At 38.9% G+C, this 20,764-nt stretch overlaps 3 protein-coding genes across 3 annotated transcripts in view; 2 read left to right on the plus strand and 1 right to left on the minus strand.

Moving 5' to 3' along the window:
- Positions 1-456: 456 nt before the first annotated feature.
- Positions 457-3,000, minus strand: LOC131318447 (protein trichome birefringence-like 36). The gene is made up of 5 exons (XM_058348228.1): positions 2,364-3,000; positions 1,810-1,981; positions 1,520-1,701; positions 1,254-1,412; positions 457-970 (listed from the first exon to the last, which is right to left on the minus strand). The coding sequence occupies exons 1-5, from the start codon at positions 2,699-2,701 to the stop codon at positions 673-675; spliced, it is 1,149 nt and encodes a 382-aa protein (XP_058204211.1). The 5' UTR covers positions 2,702-3,000; the 3' UTR covers positions 457-672.
- LOC131318446 (diphosphomevalonate decarboxylase 1-like) overlaps positions 1,020-20,764 on the plus strand; it is a 40,225-nt gene continuing 20,480 nt past the window's right edge. Inside the window, exon 1 of the mRNA XM_058348227.1 lies at positions 1,020-1,024. The gene's annotated coding sequence lies outside the window, so the exon portion shown is untranslated. The remainder of the gene's footprint in view (positions 1,025-20,764) is intronic.
- On the plus strand, positions 6,885-19,041 carry LOC131321118 (uncharacterized). The gene is made up of 14 exons (XM_058352129.1): positions 6,885-7,220; positions 8,247-8,363; positions 9,561-9,628; positions 10,083-10,184; positions 10,258-10,363; positions 11,116-11,187; positions 11,638-11,697; positions 11,767-11,896; positions 11,977-12,167; positions 12,321-12,505; positions 13,052-13,179; positions 13,556-13,836; positions 15,060-15,303; positions 18,112-19,041. The coding sequence occupies exons 1-14, from the start codon at positions 6,948-6,950 to the stop codon at positions 18,840-18,842; spliced, it is 2,688 nt and encodes an 895-aa protein (XP_058208112.1). The 5' UTR covers positions 6,885-6,947; the 3' UTR covers positions 18,843-19,041.

Genomic DNA, 20,764 nt, shown 5'->3' on the forward strand with positions numbered 1-20,764 from the left:
CTAGTTAATTTGTTGTTGGAACAATCTAAAAAATGTAACTTCTATTTGCACTAGTTAATTTGTTGTTGGAACAATCTAAAAAATGTAACTTCGCTATTGTGTCTGTAACATTTCTTTGTTATTTATATACTGTGTTATAAACATAGGTTTCTTTTCACCTTCCGTTCATAGCATAGGTTTTAAAGTTAACAAACATACATGAAGAAGAAGAACACTAGTGAGTGTCTCAATTTTTGAACTTATGTAACGTTTCTATGCCAAAATTGTCCTTGCACCAGTGCCTCTGTTTCTTATTTTTGATCTGCACCAGTGCCTCCGTTTCATATCCCCTCCCGTTCTTTTTTTCTTCTTTTTCCCCTCTTCCATTTCCGTCAATTTAACTCTTTCCATATGAATTGCGTGCCATTCAAAGTCCTGATTATGCGATATATACATCACCCCGTCGAGTGTGCAAAGTGACAAACCAAACTTGGTCAGTGTAGTGTCATACAATAGAAGTCAAATACCCAACAGTCACACAAAATTACTTTTGAAGACCAAAAGCACAACATACCAGACCTAATTAAACAATCAAACGCTCTATTATGAAAGAGAAGCAACCACTAATGTTGCACAAAACAGTTATTCTAACCATAATTATACGTACAAGTCCCAGGACTTAACAGTACAAGCTCAAAGCATAGCACTAAGAATTTCATTCCAAGCATCAGGTACCCCAGGAAGGCACCAATGGCTGCAGTCAGAGGACGAGTTTTGAATGGTTTGCTTCTCTTTTGAATCCACAGCCCTGGCATAAACAGAGGGATGCCCATCTTTCCTAAGAGAAGACATGGTTGTAATGTCTTGCAAATATACCGGAAACCTCATCTTTCTTAACACCCCTTTCAGCACCAGCGTTTGTTGAGGAACATGAGGGTGGCTGGCGAACCCGAGCGGTTCCCTCTGGTTGTAGCACTTCCAACCGTTCTCCCTGCACACACAGTGTCACTGAGTTTCAAATTACGATACAAGGACACAAACACGTATCAGTATCGGTCATGGTCTAATGGTTTTTGAAATACTCGGTGATGTATAGGTGTTGAGGTCGCAAATACCTAAATCATCATCTGACTCGAGCCGTAGGCCAACCACATTTTTTGGTATGCGAGTTGCAACTACAGTTGTGTGCCGTAGGGCCAAGTCTAGTTTTGTGAGTATTACGTATGATCTATGGTTGGTTTCTGTGTCTGTGATTTAATTTATTGGTCACATACCTGTTATGGCTCGGTGACATGCTTCGAAAAACGATCCGAGTTGTGCGAGGGTCTAGATTCAAATCTACCCATTTGGCCCATGTTGTAAGTCCTTTCTCATAAGCAACCATGGGGTTCAAACTTCTGTAGGCACTGTTTCCCTCCATGAGATAGTCCCACCTGAAAAATCAACGACACTGTCGTAATAATCGGAAATGTAACCAAAACTACATGATTTGAAGAATTTAACCGACTACTCAAAATTTTAGTTTGCAAATTTGTCTCACGAGCTCCATTTTTCAGAGTGAGTCCACCAATGAGCTGAATCAAACACAAGAACATCAGCTCCTCTCCAATACTTGGCATTCTCCTCAATCATATCCAGATGCAAAACTCTCTTGTTTCCGCTTGCTTGCTTCAATTCCACTAGGAATGGTGCCCAGCAAAACTCAATTGATGTCTCAAAATCCTGTGGAACAAGAAAATCAAGCAGACGAAGTTAGTCGGGAAAGCGTATAGTTCGATAAGGAGTAATATATGGAGGAAATAATCTAGGCAAAGTGAACGAAACTCTTACCAAGGCATGGAAGGCCATGGTAGGGCCAGCATAAGTGACCGTCTTTCGGCCAGTTGGAACCACTGATTGCACCAGGCATACGAGAGACTCCCACTGATTCCTCATTATGGAATCACCCACCAGGATTATTCTTTTCCTTCTCATTTTCCCCAGAAATTCCAATGCATCAAACCTGAATTAATCACCAAAAAAAACAAAAAACAAAAAACAAATTATGGAGAATATATAGAAGCATATTGGACTAGGCCATCTGGCATCCAAGTATTGAAGTAAACTAGTTTGTTGTAAACCCCTGTTCTGATCTCTAGTACTAGCTACTATGTACTAGATAAAAGAGCAGCAAATAGGTAATAAGCCTTGGCATGGTGGTCAATGCCGGGACTTGGGGGTTTTGTTCCTCCTCAGTCTCAAGTTCGAAACATGTTAGGTGTTATGGCCATTACGGGACAGTGGGATTGGCTCCCACCGATTAGTTGAGCTAGAGTGTAAGCTGACACAGATATCTGAGTTGTACAAAAGAAAAATTCAGAACTAGGAAAGGTTTTATGGAGTACCTTGGAATTGAACACCTGTGCGGCTTCCACTTCCATTTCTCATAGTCGGAATCCGGCCGTCCATTCTTTTTACAAGTCACAGCAGTGCTGAGATAGGGACAGTTCGAATCGTAGAGTGGGTAAGTTTGATCATAAACCCATTTTCCATACGAGAAATCACAACTTTTAAGCGATGAATGACGGCTTTGGACCATGGTAACTTCATCGTCGTCCTGGTCATTAAGCCATGACAAGGCGTTGTCTAGGTTAAAATGGATGGATTTGCCAAGAAAGAAGCTCAAGAAGAGGATGATGGAGGAGAAGAGGTAGGAGAGAGAGTTGTTTCTGGGCTTAGCCATGGAAGCCAAAGATATGAAATGTCTTAGAGAAGAGAACCCTTGTGTATGTTGAAGGCTGATTACTTATAAGTCCACACAACGGTGAAGTTTGATTTTCTTTACCCACTTTATAAGGTAAATTTGGACTTCTATTTTGATTAGCTGGAACAATAGTACTAAATGAAAAATAAAAGATAAAAATACATAAAAGTGTAAAGAGAAAGTGCACAGAAAAAATCAATGAATCGTCCAAGTTGACAGTTAGGTACCATAATCTACAACTCTGTTTGCAGAGGTCTCAAGTTCGAATATAAAGGGATGGACCAACGATTAATCCTAGTTCTCATTCCTCCTTAAAGTTGTTGCCTCAAGTCTTAGGCCAGGTAGTTACCCTGTTAATGAGGGAGAGAGGGACTATAGCAAATCTACGCCATAGATTCATTATTTTGTGCAAATTTGTTTGCATTTTTTGGGGGGTAATTTCTAGATGTTTATCACTGAGGCAGGCTCGGGAAAATAGACATGTCTGTAGAGATGCGAACTACCAATGAGTTGCACTGGTGTAGTGACATGGAGTGATGGACCTGCAATGCTCTTTTTACTCATTGCAATTGCTTCTAGTAATTAGTATGTCTCCTAATTTCTCTTCTTTTTTTGTTGGCCAAATTGGAAGGTAGAGAGTGGGGGCTAAATTTTCTCTTCCTTTTTTGTTGGCCAAATTGGAAGGTAGAGAGTGGGGGCTAAATTTGGGTCCCCGTGACTGCCGGACGTGTAGGCCAAGCATGAGTGGAAATTTGTCAAAGTAAAAAAGGTAAAAGGAAGCATGCTTGGACTAAGGACCCACATCAATTGATAGTAGTCTCCAAACAAAAGAAACTAATCAAACAAATATCAGTCACTAAGGTTAATATGTTTCAAGTATAACGGTTGTCCGAGCCAATTTATAAGTATGCAGTGAACGATTAGGCATGCAAATCTCCAGTGGTCCTAAAGATCTTCTGCTAGCTATTAAAGTCAAAGTGCGAGCTTAAAAAGTAAGTCACTTTCAAAGTATAATGCTCTCACTTAATCAACCCCTTAGAATTTTGTAAGGTTAATATGTTAACCTAAAATATGGTTGTAATCTTTCTATGAGGGAGATTTTTTTTATGCAATGAACTTTTGTAGGAGTACATGCAAGATCCCATCTTTGAATTATAAAATTCAAAGACAAGGGGAGGAGAATTGAACACATTTACCTTGCAACTTCTCTAGTCTTGATCCATTTCTTCACTTAACCTCTTTTTTTGAGTAAAAGGAGCAAAAATCAATCTCCAATGACATAACCATTTCTCTACCCAAAATGAGTTTTGCCCGTTTCTTACCCATTTTGGGAAAATCCAAACCTTGCCCCATTTTATTTACCCTTTTTCTCAAAGATCAATCTTATCCCTCTTATTTACCATGTTGCCATTGAAAGCTTTTTTTTTTTGGGTAAAGATTGGGTTTTGTCATTAGAGATGGTCATATCCAAATAGAGTTTTTGCACATAATTTTACTCAAATTTGAGAAAAAACATGGGCCAAGATTCGAGATGCTCTTTACTCATTCAATCACTTGGGTTAGCAATCTCAAGGGATTGCTTTGATGGTTAAGACTTGAGACTTTGGGGTTTGCTTCCTCCTTAAGTCTCATATACGAAACCTGATAGTCTAAATAAAGTTTTAATTTGGTTTTAATTGAGGATGGCCCTTGCTAGTGGACATTGAGATCGATCTCCTAAAATTAGTCGAGGTGCGCGTAAACTTGTCCGGACACCTGAGAAAACCCACTTGGGTTAGCTAGCAAGTTACTAATCCTTACCTACAAGAAAGCAACTATAAACAGTGGATGGAAGTTTATGATAAGATACCAAAGACAGATAAGTTGTTATTATTACATCTTAAGATGATTCTTTTTATCCTCTACTTTTTCTCAAGCAGTTGGTCTAGATATCGAACCTCGTTTGGAAAGTATAAAGATCTAAAGCCCCAGCAAGGTCCTCAATTGTAGATGTAATTGTGCTATACGCCATCATCACCAACGGGGCAGGGTCCAGACCAATTTGGTCTCCAACTAGTTCGGTCCAGTTTGGACCAAGGGCCTTCAATAATAATCGGAACCGTTTACTTTTAAGACTTGTAGAGAACATTGACAATGCCAAAAATTACGTTGATCGAATATCGTTTGATATAATTTCAAAATGCATTTATCTTCAGATAATTGTGTCAAATGGGTTGCAATCCAGTGTTGCACGGTTCTTCTTTTTCCAAACTTAATGCATTTCGAAATCATGTCAAACGATATCTGATTAACGTGATTTTTGGCGTTGTCAATGTTCTCGACAAGTTCTCTAAAGTGAATGGTTCCGCTTATTGTTGTGACCCTGAGAAGAGTCCACAAATGGTCCAAATTGGACCGAATTGGTTGGAGACCAACTGGTCTGGAACCTTGCCCATCCCCAACGTGTAGTAGAATCATTCAATAATAAGAACCATTCTATTTGCAACCCATTCTTTTTATTATGCAAAATAACTAGTGTTGGAAAATGGCTTTTCTTCAATAGGGTTTTGGCGAAATTGGAGCCAAAATTATATTGGGAAGCCACGCCTTAGTATATGAAAAAAAAAATGACCAAGAACTATTGAGAGATGAATGAGAAAATTGACTGTCAAAATGGGCTATGCGTGGGAGGTGAAGAGTCACCTTTATGTCGAAATTGATTGCAAAGCAATGGGAAGGTCTTCTCCATGCGTTTATATGCTCTATTTGAATTCATAAAAATTTGTTTCCCAGAATTTGTTCCAATTAATTCTTTCATGTTCAATTGAGAGAGTACAAAAATGGTTTCGTTCATCGGGCAGTCTCTTTGTATGTCGCGCGCTAGACGATGTGGAACCATTGTATATATTCATTGGAAAGATATGCCGGTTTGTAACTTCAACCATCACCTGGGAGGCGGCGAATCCGTTTTAAGGACACCATGTATAACATGCGACTCGATTTGATTTACAGATTATATTTTTGAACGAGTTACAGTTTTGGTTTATTATTTTCATTTCTAATTGTTCTTTTATTTCGTAACCTCGAATATGTACCATTATATATTTACATCAATACAACTAAAAATAATAGGACCTTATAATTTATAACTTGAAGGATTTGTTAGAGTGCACTACAGAAAACTCACCCTTTAAATTTGGGCGCTGCTATTCGCAGCCCTCTATTTTCTTCCATAACCCGTTAAAAATTTCCAATTATACTCGACAGTTCGTTATCAAAATTGAGATATATTTTCAGCATCCAATTACCGAAATATGATATTTTTTTCAACAAATATTTACCGAAAATGTATGTTCGGCAGTTGTTTTTCGAAAGTTGAACATATTTTCGACATGTAGTTACCGAAATATAATCTTGTTTTCAACAGCAATTTACCGAAATGTTATTTATGATTTTCAACAACCATTTACCGAAATGTAATGGGCTATGGGAGAAAATAAAGGGCTGCGAATAGCAGCGCCCTTAAATTTGGAAGAATGATAGCAAAATACAGTTTTAATGCTAATTTTTGAAGTATATGATAAAGATGCTCTAAGGATGAGGCAGTGACACCTCCTTTTGTTTTCCAAACACCATCAACAATGTCAATAATATCCTGCTTTTCGACGGTCTTATGAGCTGTCACCGTAGAGCATCGTTAGCTAACCCTTTTCTTTTTACTGACTTTGAGTCAAAATTTGTCAAAAAAACTTGATTTGGGCATACTTATAAAAATAAAAATAAAAAAACTTGATTTGGGTATGAGCATCTCCAATGGAAAATCCAATTTTCACCTAATTTTATTATTTTTAAATATCCAGTGGCATATATGAAAAAACAAGAGAGAGGAGAGAATCAACTTCGGCAAAGCTCCGATTCCCTGGTGAAGCTTTGACATCAAATCAAAAGAGCCGGTGAAGCTCCGACAAATGTCTGGCAAAGCTATCTCTCAAAATAGCCGGGCAAGAAATAGGCAAGGGTTTGAGTTTTCCCTTATTTGGGTATGCAGAAGGGTAAAACCCAAAAAATGGGTACACATCTGGAATGCATTAGTAATCACGGGGTCTTCAGGTAATTTTCAAACAATTAGGGACCCGAGTAGCATTTACTCTTATCTCAGGACTGATCACCAATATCAATCCCCCAAAGCAAGGGCTTAGCCTAAACCCCAAGCCCTAGTCTCTCTCTGAAGCTCGAGCTCATTCCAATGGCGGCTTTCGACCACGTCCGCAACATGCACGACATTGCCCTGAAGCCCCGTTTGCTCCGCTCGCTGATCAGAGACCACTTGCCGGACGAAAAGCATCCGTTCAAGGGTCCTCTGCAGCTGTCACACGTCGTGTCGACGGTTAAGACACATCGACTCTTATCGGAATCTCTCGCCGGAGTTGAATCCACTGATCCAAAGGCGGTGGAAACCTGGAAGGCTGCCGTGGATGCTTGGGTCGACCGCGTCCTGTCGCTCGCCTCTAGCAATATGGTGAATTTCTCCTACTCATTCTAGTCCCGATTTTGATTATTGTAGATTCAGATGCATTTACGTTAATTTGGATGTCTTTGAATTTTTCATGCCATTAAATGAATGTAATAGCATCGTGACAAAAATCGGTCTATCCTTACGGATTTGCCGTTCACTTGCTGATGAAGGAAATTTATTGTCGAGAAAGTTTTAGAAAGTGAAGTAAACGAAAAGGATAAGTACTTTCTACATGTGTTCGACCCGTATTTATTTCTTCATATTGTAAAGAGCTGGAATTGGTTATAAGAAACTAGTATAAAAGCAAGATTCTTGCAAATTCTTGTGTTTTTTGCGTGATGAGATTTGGGGAGAAACTAATGCTAGTGGGAAAGTCAGAGGTGCGGATCCCACAAATTTCTTACCAACGGAACATTAAAAAATCCAAGAAATTCCCGTACTTTCCTTTCCTTGCAACTGAATGTGGCCTTAAGTGGAGATCTAAGAATACAAGAACATGCCCACATTTTGCACACCATGCTCATGTGGCAATGTCTCTCATTGGTAATTGAAAACTAGCAATTCATCGAGTTGCCAATGAAACACTACCATATAGGCATGTTGTGTGAAAAGGTTGCGCATGTTGTTGTGTTACTAGACTTGTTTGAATTTGCATGTATGTGTCTATGACTATGGTCACATTTGTGTATTAATGTGCGCAATGAAAAAACTTTAATGCACCAGATATACCAAATCATCATGCACACAAAGTAGCACCTTCCAACATCAAATTGTCAAGTATGCAAAGTGAATCCTACCATGCAGACGCGGAATATAGTGAGATGGCTTGGATTATTTAGGTACATCATATTGTTTAGCGATACCATGTGTAGATGATAGACGTGACATCTCTGTTGTGCTGAAATTTAACTTTTGTGTTCATCTTTGGGCCCACAATTGCTTGAGTAAATTTATTGGTCTTTATAGAAGTAGTAGGTTTTGTTAATAGTGAGTTGACTGGGCATTTTTTGAGTTTGTGGGTATGTTTAGCCAGATAAATGCTGGGCTGGAATATGTTTGCTAGGGGTTACTTCTCAAGAATGCAGTTCTGAACGTTTTTTGGCATCATACTCGTTGTGGCTCCAGAAGCTCCAATCGTATATTCAGGTATCTGACCTAATTTCATTACTTCCAAAGAAAGACTAGTCTTATTCTACACGGTCTATCCATGTTATCGTATTTATAAATGATCCGAGGTAGTTCTCTGGCATATGATTGTCAGTTAACTTTCTAATTGCCAGTTCATGGCAAGAACATTCAGTCATTCTTGATAATTGCTTTCGGTTGGGAGTTTAATGATAATGACTGTTTAATGTTATCATAAAGAAGAAAGTTTTCAGAATCTGTTTCCAGAGTCGAGACGGGCCAGAGTCCAGACAGCTATGTTTTTTTATTTATTTATAATTTAATACGTTTGTTTTGCATATTGATTTGTTACACAAGAGTTAGACTCTGGATGGTTCTGCCTACATTTCACCCTTGTGTCATTTCTTTAAGTTCCAAACAGGGTCTTTCACAAGAAATACTTTGAAAGTTCTGTTTGTATAATCAATCAGGGGAACCTATGTTTAGCAATCTAGTTTAAGGTTTGTTTCCTTTGTTAACTTGGGTAGTGATACAATATGTACAGTTTAGATTACCAGTGACTGAAAGTAGGCATTAAGTCCTTTTCAATTTCAAAATTGAGAGTTAGCTTCTGAACTCGTCAGAATGATGTCCCAAAATTAGCAAGATCTCATAGATACGTGGATGCCATCTGGTATTATAAGTGGATGATAAATTTGTTACATTGACTTATTAATGTAGTCGCATAATTATTATAGAAAATGTATCTGCTTTGGAACACATTTAAGTGTTTGTGACGACATTAGTCCCTGTTAGTTTTCCTCGCCAGCAAAACACTTACCCAGGTGATGTTTGTAAGAAGTCGTGCTGGAACTTGCTATCTAATTCCACTTAACTTAAAGCAATTTACTATAGTACTCCGACATTGAAGTTGTTGTTGCATGCATTGGGAAGTCCAGTTTCTAAGCTCAAGTTGATGAGGTTTCTTCTAGAAATTGCTTGGTGCTGTAATTCATTGGTGAAAATAGGAGGATGCTATTTCCATAGCAAATGGACTGCATCGACAGGGGTTCCCACACCCACATATATGATCCCTCTTATGCAGTCGTCTAGGTTGTGTTCCACCCACATATACTCTTAATGCAGTCGTCTAGGTTGTAGGAGCACCCTCTTCCATAATATGTTAGTTACTGTTAGTATGTTTCTGAATCTAAAATGGTGTGTTTTTTCCTTTTTAAGCAGCCTCCGGCAGATTCTCATTTTGTAAAGGTGGCTGCTTGTGCCTCGTTGTCAGATCTGTTCACAAGGTTTGGTTTATTTGTTCTGGCGTAGAAACTAATGTATAATTACTATTGGAAGGTTTCCCTTTTTACGAATTTGTAAATGTTTGACGAGGAATGCTACACATGCATGGAAACTCTTGACGTGTAATAAACTACAAATCATGGGGGGAAATATATAAATTTTGGTGGAGCAGGATGTTTAAAATATGTTTAGAAACTACGATTTATTCTTAAGGGAGGTGCAGAGCAGAGGAAATACCTGGAGTCACACCATGCATTTGTTCAATGGGATGAACATATTCTGGACGTATTTTGATTTGTAATTGGTTACTTCAACCTTATGCTGTCAAGTGTCAACTGTCGATGCGGTTAAACTTCTAAACAACAATTTAGTTCTTCATATATGTTCGTATGTCTTGAAACCTTAGATTCTTTATTGCAATAATTTTAGATATATTTTTTTGTTTTCTTAAATTAGGATGGGTAGATTTCCAAGAATAAAGAAAGATGCAACCTCCCAGGCTGTAAAACTTACTCAACCTGTACTGAAGTTGTTGAATGAAGATAGCTCTTCATATATGTTCGTATGTCTTGAAACCTTAGATTCTTTATTGCAATAATTTTAGATATATTTTTTTGTTTTCTTAAATTAGGATGGGTAGATTTCCAAGAATAAAGAAAGATGCAACCTCCCAGGCTGTAAAACTTACTCAACCTGTACTGAAGTTGTTGAATGAAGATAGCTCAGAAGCTGTATGGGTAAGTATGAATTTCTTGAAGACTTGTCTCTTGCTTTTGACGTTAAGTATATACTGGTTGAAAATGACAAAAAATAGTAATTCACCTTTATCACTGATGTCTTTTACTGAGAAAGCTAGTTAGACATCAGTGAAATGTAGAGTATGTGAGTTGATGCTGTTGTAGGTTTTATCTAAACATATATTGCACGTTCCTTGTTCTTGTAAATATGACATGTTCAGTACGGAATGCCAGAATCATGGTCAACTTCTTGTTCTAAAAAGTGGTTCTATTGGCGAGAAATGCCATACTAAATATGTTAGTGGAAAGTAGTGTATCGTCTTAGTGGAAGCCTTTCAAATTGCAACAGATATCAATAGGGGACTATTCCAATTTGTAAAGGAGGCAGGAAGTAAGCTACTAGCAATGTTTGTTTGGAACTGTACAAGAACATCGCTCATGTAATTTTCATGTGGAATATCCCTCTTTTAATGCACAAGTGAATGGTGGAAGATGTGAAGTATTTTCTTCCCCTCTCTCACCTACGCATATGCACTCACACGAACAGACAAAGACACATATAATACCTAGCAAGTGACTCTTGAGCTTGGTCGAGGTAAGAGGCTTGTGGTACTCGTGGATAGTGGTCTATCTTGTTTACCCTTGTTGGATGGTCATTTCACTAGTATTTTCTGGAAGTTTGGGTGTTCTAATGTGGTTCAGATTCACAACTTAAACATCATGACATCTTTTTGTTGTGATCACTTGTGCAGGAAGTAGCTGTTTGTTTACTATGCACCTTTACAACTTCCTTTCCTTCTTCCATTCAGCGATGTTACGACACTGTATGTTTTCTGGTGTCATTTTTAGAATTCCAATTTTATTCTGAGATTTAACATGGTTTCTTTATATTATAATGATACCATTCATACATTGGCTACCTATGGTGGTTGTCTTGTTCTTTTACTATGGCCATCTAGATTGGCAATAAAACATGTATTTGCTGAATGGAAATTATAAGACAATCCTGGAAATGGTAATACTTCATCTGGAAGGCAAAAGGTAGAGAATTGAGAACCGGAAGTGGCAGAGCAGTTCCCATGGCCTGACCATTGTATTTATGCTCTGAAAAGTGATACCTAATGTAGTATTTCCAGTGTCTGTTCTCCACTTAAGCGGGTCAGATCTTTTGGTGATTTGGTTGTACTGTAATTATTCATCGATTGTCTCTTTAACTCATTGCATTTGATTGCTAACTTATTCAAGATGAGCTGAGTGTACAAAACTTTTGGCAGGCTGAAGCTGCTGTTGTTTCAAAAATCATGTCAGGGAAATGCAGTGTGAAATTGATGAAGGTAGGCGCAGTTTTGAATGCCTGATATTGCAGTCATTGGCGAGGGAACTTATTTGGTTGCTATGTTCAGGAGCTCGGTCATTGCTTGGCGCTGCTTCCAAAATCTAAAGGAGATGAGGAAAGCTGGTCATTGATGATGCAGAAGATTTTATTAAGAATTAATGTTCACCTAAACGATGCTTTCCAAGGGGTAGAAGAAGGTAATTTGTAAGAGTTTTTGCTGACACATGTATTTTTACTGGTATATGAAGGACTGAATGATTTGTTTCACTCATTGCAGATTCAAAAGGTAATGAAGCTATGAGGATATTAGTTCCCCCAGGAAAGGACCCCCCACCTCCTTTAGGAGGCCAGGTTGTAGGAGAAGCCTCGGACCAAAGAATAAAGAGATCTCAGCAGTTGCAGATATCCAGTGTCTCAATCTTGATGCGTTGCAGTTGTACTATGCTTACAAGTACTTATCCTGTTCAGGTACTGCTATGAAATTGGGTTAGTTTACTCAACAAACATAAAGATGCAGATAAACTTTCATAGCAGAAATTATGGACGTACATTTATTTAGCAGTGCAATGTTACAGATGTTACCATTCTAGTGTTCTTAGAATTCGTATTTTTCACTGATAGGTTAGAGTTCCTATTCGCTCCTTAGTAGTACTTGCAGGGAGGGTGCTGATGGTGGATGGGTCCTCGTCTCAAGCCGTATTTCCCTTCATGACTGCAATGCAACAAGAATCTATTTGCTTAGAACTTCCAGTTTTGCACATGCACAGCTTGGAACTCCTCAGTGCTATCATAAAGAGTGCACGCAGGTGAACCATAATATTGACCTGCACCATTTATGTCTATTGGTGAAAACCTGTTCGTGATCCATTTTCAGTGCAGGCATCAAAAAATATAATCGTCTGAGTTTTGTGTGACAAGATGCTTCCTGCCAGCTTTTTTCGTTATCTAGTAACTGTCCCTTTATCAATTTGGTTTATCTGATGGATAATGGTAACTTTCACTTGGACTAAAGAAGTTCATGAAACAAAAGCACTTCTGGGATAACACTCCTTCAGAAAGGTCGTTGATTTGATATACTTGTTCCAAAAGATTTAATCTTAACCTTATTTCTTTGGTAATCTTTGGAAGGCTTTGAATCGGGCAATGGAGATTAAATTAAAGGTGATGCTCTTGCCAATGCATAAGGTGGGGATGTGGGGATTGGGAAGCATCTAAGTGTTCTATATTTTCTGAATTTTTCCCCATGGGCACTTGTAGCTGAAGAGATCCCATATTTCTTTTTATGTTCATCTGTATCATCCAAAATTATGGATGCAATCTTAATTTGAATTTTCATTTCTTTTATTTTCTAGTCAGCTATTACCGCATGCTGCAGAAATTGTGCGACTCCTGACAGAGTATTTTAAGAGATGTGTATTGCCAGATTTGAGGATAAAGGTCTACTCAATAATAAGGATTTTGCTGATGTCCTTGGGGGTCGGTAAGCATCTAGACATCTACATATGCTTATGAATCAAAACCTAGAAGCCTAGACCTTAATACCATTTTTTGATTCTGTAGAAAGGATCTATTATGTATCGGTTTTCATGCTAATTAGCACAACAATGTCAGCAGAACCAGTCATGACGTTTTTATTTTTGTCTTCACAGTTGAAGTGGCGTTTTGTGACATTGCATAGATCTACTAGGTTTCTTTTCTCCTATTTCTTTATCTGAGGCCAATTACTTCCTACTACTCTGAGCCAACTTTTTCCTCTGGACAGGGAGGGCATTTTCATGTTTGTTTAATTGTAACGTTTACCTCTCTCTATGATATGTTATGGAAAATACTTATTGACATGGTTGTATGTTGTGCAGGCATAGCAGTCTATCTCACACAGGAAGTTATCAAGAATGCTTTTCTTGATTTGGAGACTATTGCTTATGAAGGTGGTCAAACATCTTCTAGTGCATACTCAAAGGCCTCCACTGAGATATTATTGCAACCTGACCAGAAGAAAAGGAAGCATTCAAGTACAACTGTTTCACTTGATGAGCAGACTGATAGAGTTGATTTGGAAGTGGGAGTGCCCATAAACCCCATTCCAATTTCATTAAAGATAGCTGCGCTTGAAACACTGGAGGCACTTCTGACTGTGGTATGTCATGTGAAAAGTCAGCATAGATCTACTTACTGTTTGAGAGTGAAACAGTCCTTTCAAATTGTGCTGTTTCTTAAGTACACTAGCGGCAGTTCTTGAGTTACTGTTTTAGCTTCAGTTTGAAAATTACGGGGATGCACCAAATTTGGTTAACATCTCTTGCAATAGAACTGTAAAAGCATCCAACTCCTAACTATGATGAGTGGAGAGGCTATCCAAGCTCATACAGTGCTTTGGAGGTGATGTGGGACAAGGTTTCATGCTCCCCCATGAGTGTGACCTTTGGTTCGCTCTTGGGAGGTATATTAAGGATCCAACATGTAGGGTTCACTAGGAGTGGAAAAAAACCCGACCAACCCGAACCAACCAAAAAAACTGACCTTTTTTTTTCAGTTTTCGGTCGGTCTTGTCCCGCTTCAGATTGGGTTCAGTTTTGAAATCTGGAAAAATTTAATTTTCGGTTCGGTTTCAGTTGCTTGGAATTCCGGCCGGACCAAACCAAATTGTTGGACCGTTATGGGACTGAACCAAAAGTAAAAACTGAAGTTTTATACCATTTTTTTTTTTGTAATTTTTACCCTTGACCAATCTGATTTGTTGATCTTTACTCCTAAAATCTGGTCTGTTGATCTAACCTAAGTTATATCTAACCCTAAAATCTAGAGGTGGGTTTGGCCCAAAATCAAGCTTCAAGTTGGCCCATTTCAGTCGGACTGACCCCGCCCCGAACCAAAATAAAATCGGTCGGGATTGGTTCTGGAAAGTCATGTCCCGAACCGAATTGGTATTGGAAAAAATCACCCCGAACCGAACCGATTTCACCCCTCGGGTTCACAATGAAACAAAGTGCACTTATGGCAAAGGAGGAGGAATCAATCTAGAGTGTCTTGCCAAAAAGCCTTCGAAACCCTAGATCTGTACAATGTTGATCAACTCAAAATCATTTGGAAATGAGTGGAGAGGTTGCCCAGGTTCATTTTCACCTGTATCACTGTTAAAGTTTTTGCTTCAGTTGTTGGGGGGTGTATCACTGGTACCGCGTTTCTTGTTCAGTCACCATAGTTAATTTATTATTGGTTTCTCCGCCAAGTAAATTTGTATATTTTCAAAACACCGATTTGGAGTCCTTGATTTATGAAAGAGGAAATGTTTGACTTATTTTTATATTCCCCATTTTTTTAAGTGATTACGATCATTACTAACTCTCTAATATGTAACAGGGCTCTGCTTTGGGAGCTGAGAGCTGGCGACCAAGTATAGATAGTCTTCTTATTAGTGTAGCTACGAATGCTTGTAAAGGGGGATGGACTAAGGAGGAAAATCATAGTTTTCTTTCGAGTGAATCTGTCCCGGCTTGGGCAGATTTTCAGCTTGCAGCCTTACGTGCACTTTTGGCATCTCTTCTTTCTCCTACTCGCTTTCGGTCCCCAAATCTAGCTCGGGGTCTTGACCTTTTCCGTAGAGGTAATTTTTGTTGTTTCAAATTTTGAAAATTCTTGATTAATTTTGTATTCATGGTCATGTGATGTCAATGTAATTGTCCATTCTAAAGATGCACATCATTTTTGGAATGAGCATTAGTCGCATTCTCATCTCTTCAGATGTTTTGAGATTTATTTGGTGCAGTTATATAACTCATCTTTACTTATGTTCAACTTGTACTTACATCCACTGGGGTAATATATGCTCACTCACTTGTCTACACAAGGATTTCATTTTAGAACTTTTTTTTTTTTTTAATGAAATAAGGATACACAAATAAGTCTGAGATACCAGTATTGAAACCAGCGAACATGTGTATGGGTATGTGTTAGACTTTTGGTCCAACCATTGCCCTTGTCTAACACTAGCTAGAGAAGGCGTCCAGCAGCAACAGCCCAGTGGCTTCGTCTGTAATTAGCTTGTATGACGGTGGGCTCGGTGGAAAAAACGCAAACTTGGCCCACCACTGACAAAGTCACCCCCCACGTAACAATATATATCTCTCTGCATATAATATATATGTACTACTTTCTCTTCCTATATCTGTTGGAAGTGGATCGCCACCAATGCCACCGCCATCACCATTACTCCATCGTCGCCACCGTCATCACCGCTCCACCTCCGCGGCACCACCATCACCACTTCGCCACCGCACCACCACCCCTACCACCACTGCAACTGCCGCCACTACTACCATGCCATCACCGTCACCACAACCACCACCACCACTCCTCCATCACCACAACCATCACCACTCCACAATTGCTATAGTTACCACCACCACTCGAGCACCATCACCACTACCAGTGCCGCCACGATCACTATCACTACCACCATCATCTCTCCAACACCACCACCGCAGTTTCAACCATCACTATTTCTCCATCATGTTTCATTGCTACATTCATCACACACTTCTTCTTCACTGCCACGGCTACACCACCACTTGCCAGTGTCATCATTGCACCACAGCCATCTCCGCCATGACCCTCGCCATCTTTCCACCACTCCACCTCTATTTCAACCACCACCATCACACCACCTTTGCTAATCACTACAACCATCACTGCCACACTACCAATTGCTGCCATGGCCACCACCACCACTCACCACGACTACAAACACATGACATCCATTAGTAAAACTAAAAGATAACAATCTCAAATAATTTTAAGTTAAATTCATTTATCTTTATATCAAGATAATTATTTTAATTCAGCTCTTGAAATTTTTATCAAACAGCTTTTCAACTTTAGAAATTCAGCATTCACTTTTCAGCACTTAATTTTTTAACTTTCAGTTTCAGTTTTATCATACAACACCTTAGTTGCATTCTCATCTCTTCAGATGTTCTGAGAATGCATTGGTGCACTTATATTACTCATCTTTTGTTCAACTTGTACTTACATCTACCATAGGAATAAATGCTCATTCACTTGTCAACAAGGATTTTATTTTAGGAGAATTTTTTAATGAAGTAAGGGTATGCAAAAAGGCTGCCTAGCGGATGGTTCAATCCGCTCAAACCGAACACACTCATGGACGGTTTGCGGATAACAAAACGACAATCCACGACGAGCGGATCGGTTCCAAACCGAACCGAACCGCCCAACCATAGTTTACTAGTATATAATCCGCTCAATCCACCCAAACACAACCGAACAATCCACAACCGAACCGATCCATCCAAACACACTCACGGACGGTTGGCGGATGGAGAAAATGGCAATCTGCCGCGAGCGGATTGGATAGGGAACCGAACAATCCATGCGGAACCTATCTGCGGGCAGCCCTAACAAAAACGTTTGAGACACAGGTATACAGACCAGCGAACATCTGATATGGGTATGTCTTAAAGACTTTTGGTCCCAACCATTGCCCTTGTCTAAACACTACCTAGAGGAAATTTGGGTGCAAGAACAATAAGATATGGTACACAGCTATGAGATCAACACGGATTTAAACTGGCTGGATAAATTTTTTCCAGACAACTGATATAGAGAAGTAGTGGATTGCCTAGAAAAATATAGTGGTAATCAATAGAAAATCATATTAGAGAAAGTTGAGTGTAATTTCCCGCCTAGTCTTGCCACATGCACCAAAGACTAAAGCTGCAATGGGTTGGGTTTCCAGTTTTCAACTGCGAGATGCTCACACTGTAGAAGATAATGGAAGTAAACAGGGTAAGGTGAGAAACTATGGTTCAGGTATTTTGCGATGCCGAAAAGAATGTGGGAAAGCTACACCCATGTACCAACGAACAGAGGAAAGGTACATCAATGTGCTTAGGACACTGGAAGAAGGAATGCAAGAACAACTGTTATTGGTCCAAAATCAAATCCTTTAGCATCCTCTCTCTCTCTCTCTGTGGAAAGCAGGCATGTTGTTTCTACCATATGAGAATCGCTTCGCAGGTATTGGTCTGATACCGAAAAACACACACTCACTCTCTCTCTCTCTCTCTCTCTCTCTCTCTCTCTCTCTCTCTCTCTCTCTCTCTCTCTCATTACTGATCTGCTCAAAGGGAAGACAATGCGTATTTTGTCATATGCATTGTCTCATGGAATTGTCTTGTCTCAAAATTAGGTCTAAGAGCTCAAGTTTAGTGGTTGTGCTTGGACACAGTTACATTTAATAGTTTGTGGAATGGCTGTACTATAGAGCTTGATTACGATACGATATTTGCAATTAGCAAAAAAATGCTGCTCTGGTGCCATTTTGAACATCTTTTAAACATATCTTTTCCTGATGTTGCCCTAACCCATCCTATTATGAAAATGATATCTGCAGGAAGGCAAGAAACTGGAACGAAGACTGCAGAATTTTGTGCGCATGCTCTTTTGGCATTGGAAGTGCTCATACATCCTAGGGCCCTTTCACTGATCGATTTCTCCTCTCCCAGCAATACCTCCTTCAATGGGGTTAACAGCAGGTTCCCAGATGTATACTCATATGGTAATAAACAAAATACCCCATTTTCAAGCGGCATAATGGGGAAGGGACCTAACGATTCCAACTCTGTTGATGATGACCTATATGAAAGTTGGCTTGCAAATGATGATGAAATTGAGATTCCAGAGACCGAAACAGAAAAGGATAGAGATTATGCCGAACAACATTCAGAAATGTTTGGAGTTTCTGAAGAAAATCGACAGGAACTAGTGTCAGTTCATGATGCTAGGATAATTGAAGCGAAAGGAGACGAAAATATGGTTGAAGTGCAACATTTGCAAGAGCCAATTAAGCTAGATGGGACAGTGCCTATTGTTGGCGGTGGTTCTTTGGCGGCTCAAATAAGTGGTGGGGTTGTTTCAGACAGCAGTGAGCTGGATCCTGTTGAGGGTAAAGTGGATACTGGCAATAATGTCTTGGCAGCTATAACGGATTCGTTTGATATGGAGGGTGTGAGCACTAATGTTGGAACATCAAGTTTGGGGAAAAACAAGGATTCTGCTATTGACTTGGATAGTGAGTCAGAATCAATTCCTGACATTGTGGATGGGGATCCAGATTCTGATTAGATGTTAGTGAATTCCGGTAACTTATGCCAAATCGGTTGGGATGTAAGCAAGAGTGTAGTTGTAATTGGCTAGTTTTCATGTAGTCATGAAAATGGGAGTTTTGATCTCATTAAATTTTCCGTCTCAGCTGGTTATGTAGTGTAACGGTTTTTGCTTATTGACGATACTTACCAATGGAAATCTGGTGTCTTGGAGAAAAGAATGTCCTTGGATTGCTGCTAGATATTTTGGTAGTGTAAACTCTTATGTGATACGTCCGAACAAAGTATGAAAATAGGCGGTTCGATGGGTTTACAATACAGGGAAATTTAACTGGCCAAAGAAATGGTGAAATTTGAACTTGTATTCATTTCAATTCGTGACACTAGTTTAGTTTTGTAATAGTTTGAAATTACTCATTCTTTAAGGAGAAAATTTCAAAATGGCACCTGAACTTTCACTGCAAATGTCATAGAAACACTTAGACTTCACTTTATTTTAATTAAACACCCGAACTTACAAAATTCCCAGAATGAGGCACTTGCTGTTAGCCTCCATCCATTCCATCCACAAATTCTTGATGTGGCACACTTCACCTGTTAAGTGGGCCCGATTCACATGTTAGGAAGCAAATGAAATGCACACAATCACAACCCAATCCAACACTACCCTACTTCACTTTTCTTCATCTTTTAATTGTGCGCACAATCAAAACCAGTTTATTTTGCCCTAAAATCTATTTTGCCCCCATTTCCTTAAACAAATCAAACTCAAATCGTTTTGCTCTGGTTTCAACAAATGGGTCGGGTCTTTTCTGATTTCAGAGATTTAGTTTCAGAATCAAGGATTGTTGAAGAAATCGAACCGAATTTGGGAGAAATTGTGGATTCAGTTGAAGGGAAAAGCAGAGGAAATTAGGAGTGTTCAAGAAGTGGAAGTGACGATGGATCTAGCGCAGTGAAAGGGTGGGGTTTTGATTGCGTGCATGTCTTTTACTTCCTAACATATAAAGTGGGGCCAGTTAACAGGTGATGTGTGCCACATCTGCAATTTTATTGACGGAATGGATGGAGGCAAACGGCAGGTGCCTCATTTTGGAAAATTTGTAAGTTCAGGTGTTTAATTGAAATAAAATGAAGTCTAGGTGTTTCGGTCACATTGGAGTGAAAGTTTAGGTGTCATTTTAAAATTTTTCCTTCTTCAAGAGTTGCGAAGTATTCATTCACCATATAATATTATTTTGAATCATATTGTTGGAATGCAAAATCTCATATCAATTTTAGGAAAGAAAAAAAAATCTTAGTGGCGGTTTTTTTATAATAAAAAAAAAATACCGTAGAGAGTATTAATTTGCCTCGTTCACAGAAAGTGCCAAAGTGTAGAATAAATAATGCACTAGACTAGAGCAAATACAGGAAGATGAGAATAAGATGTGCACCTAATCAAAGGTAAATTGCATGATAGTAGCATGTCAAAGAAAACTCGACTTCCAAAGGTAAATAACCTACGTATCAAATTTTTTATTTATTATTTGATCCGAACCTACGTAATACATATCAATTGAAAACATGATCCTACAATTACTCTGTGTTTTGCGTAAATGACCATTTGAGTATTGAGAGCCAATTCAGCTATGAGGTGTCTCTGACATAGGGACACAACTTCACATGCTTTGTGTATACTCATCTGCTGATCAAGGTTACACTGTAGAAATCAAGGTAAAAAAATGCGGCAAAATAACACTATGATAAGCACCTAATAATGCATATTCTTGATACTTAAGTCCTTAGTTTTATCACTTTATACTTAGTTAATTTAGCTTTTTATTTGATATTGCACGTAGGGTATGTTATTTTCATTTTGTAGGAAAACCGCTTAATAACGAGGGTTTTAAAGTTTAAAGCAAGCCGGAGGCACCCAAGACTCAAGATGATCAAGAATTG

This window comes from Rhododendron vialii, chromosome 3a, assembly GCF_030253575.1.
Source record: "Rhododendron vialii isolate Sample 1 chromosome 3a, ASM3025357v1".
Lineage (NCBI taxonomy): Eukaryota > Viridiplantae > Streptophyta > Magnoliopsida > Ericales > Ericaceae > Rhododendron > Rhododendron vialii.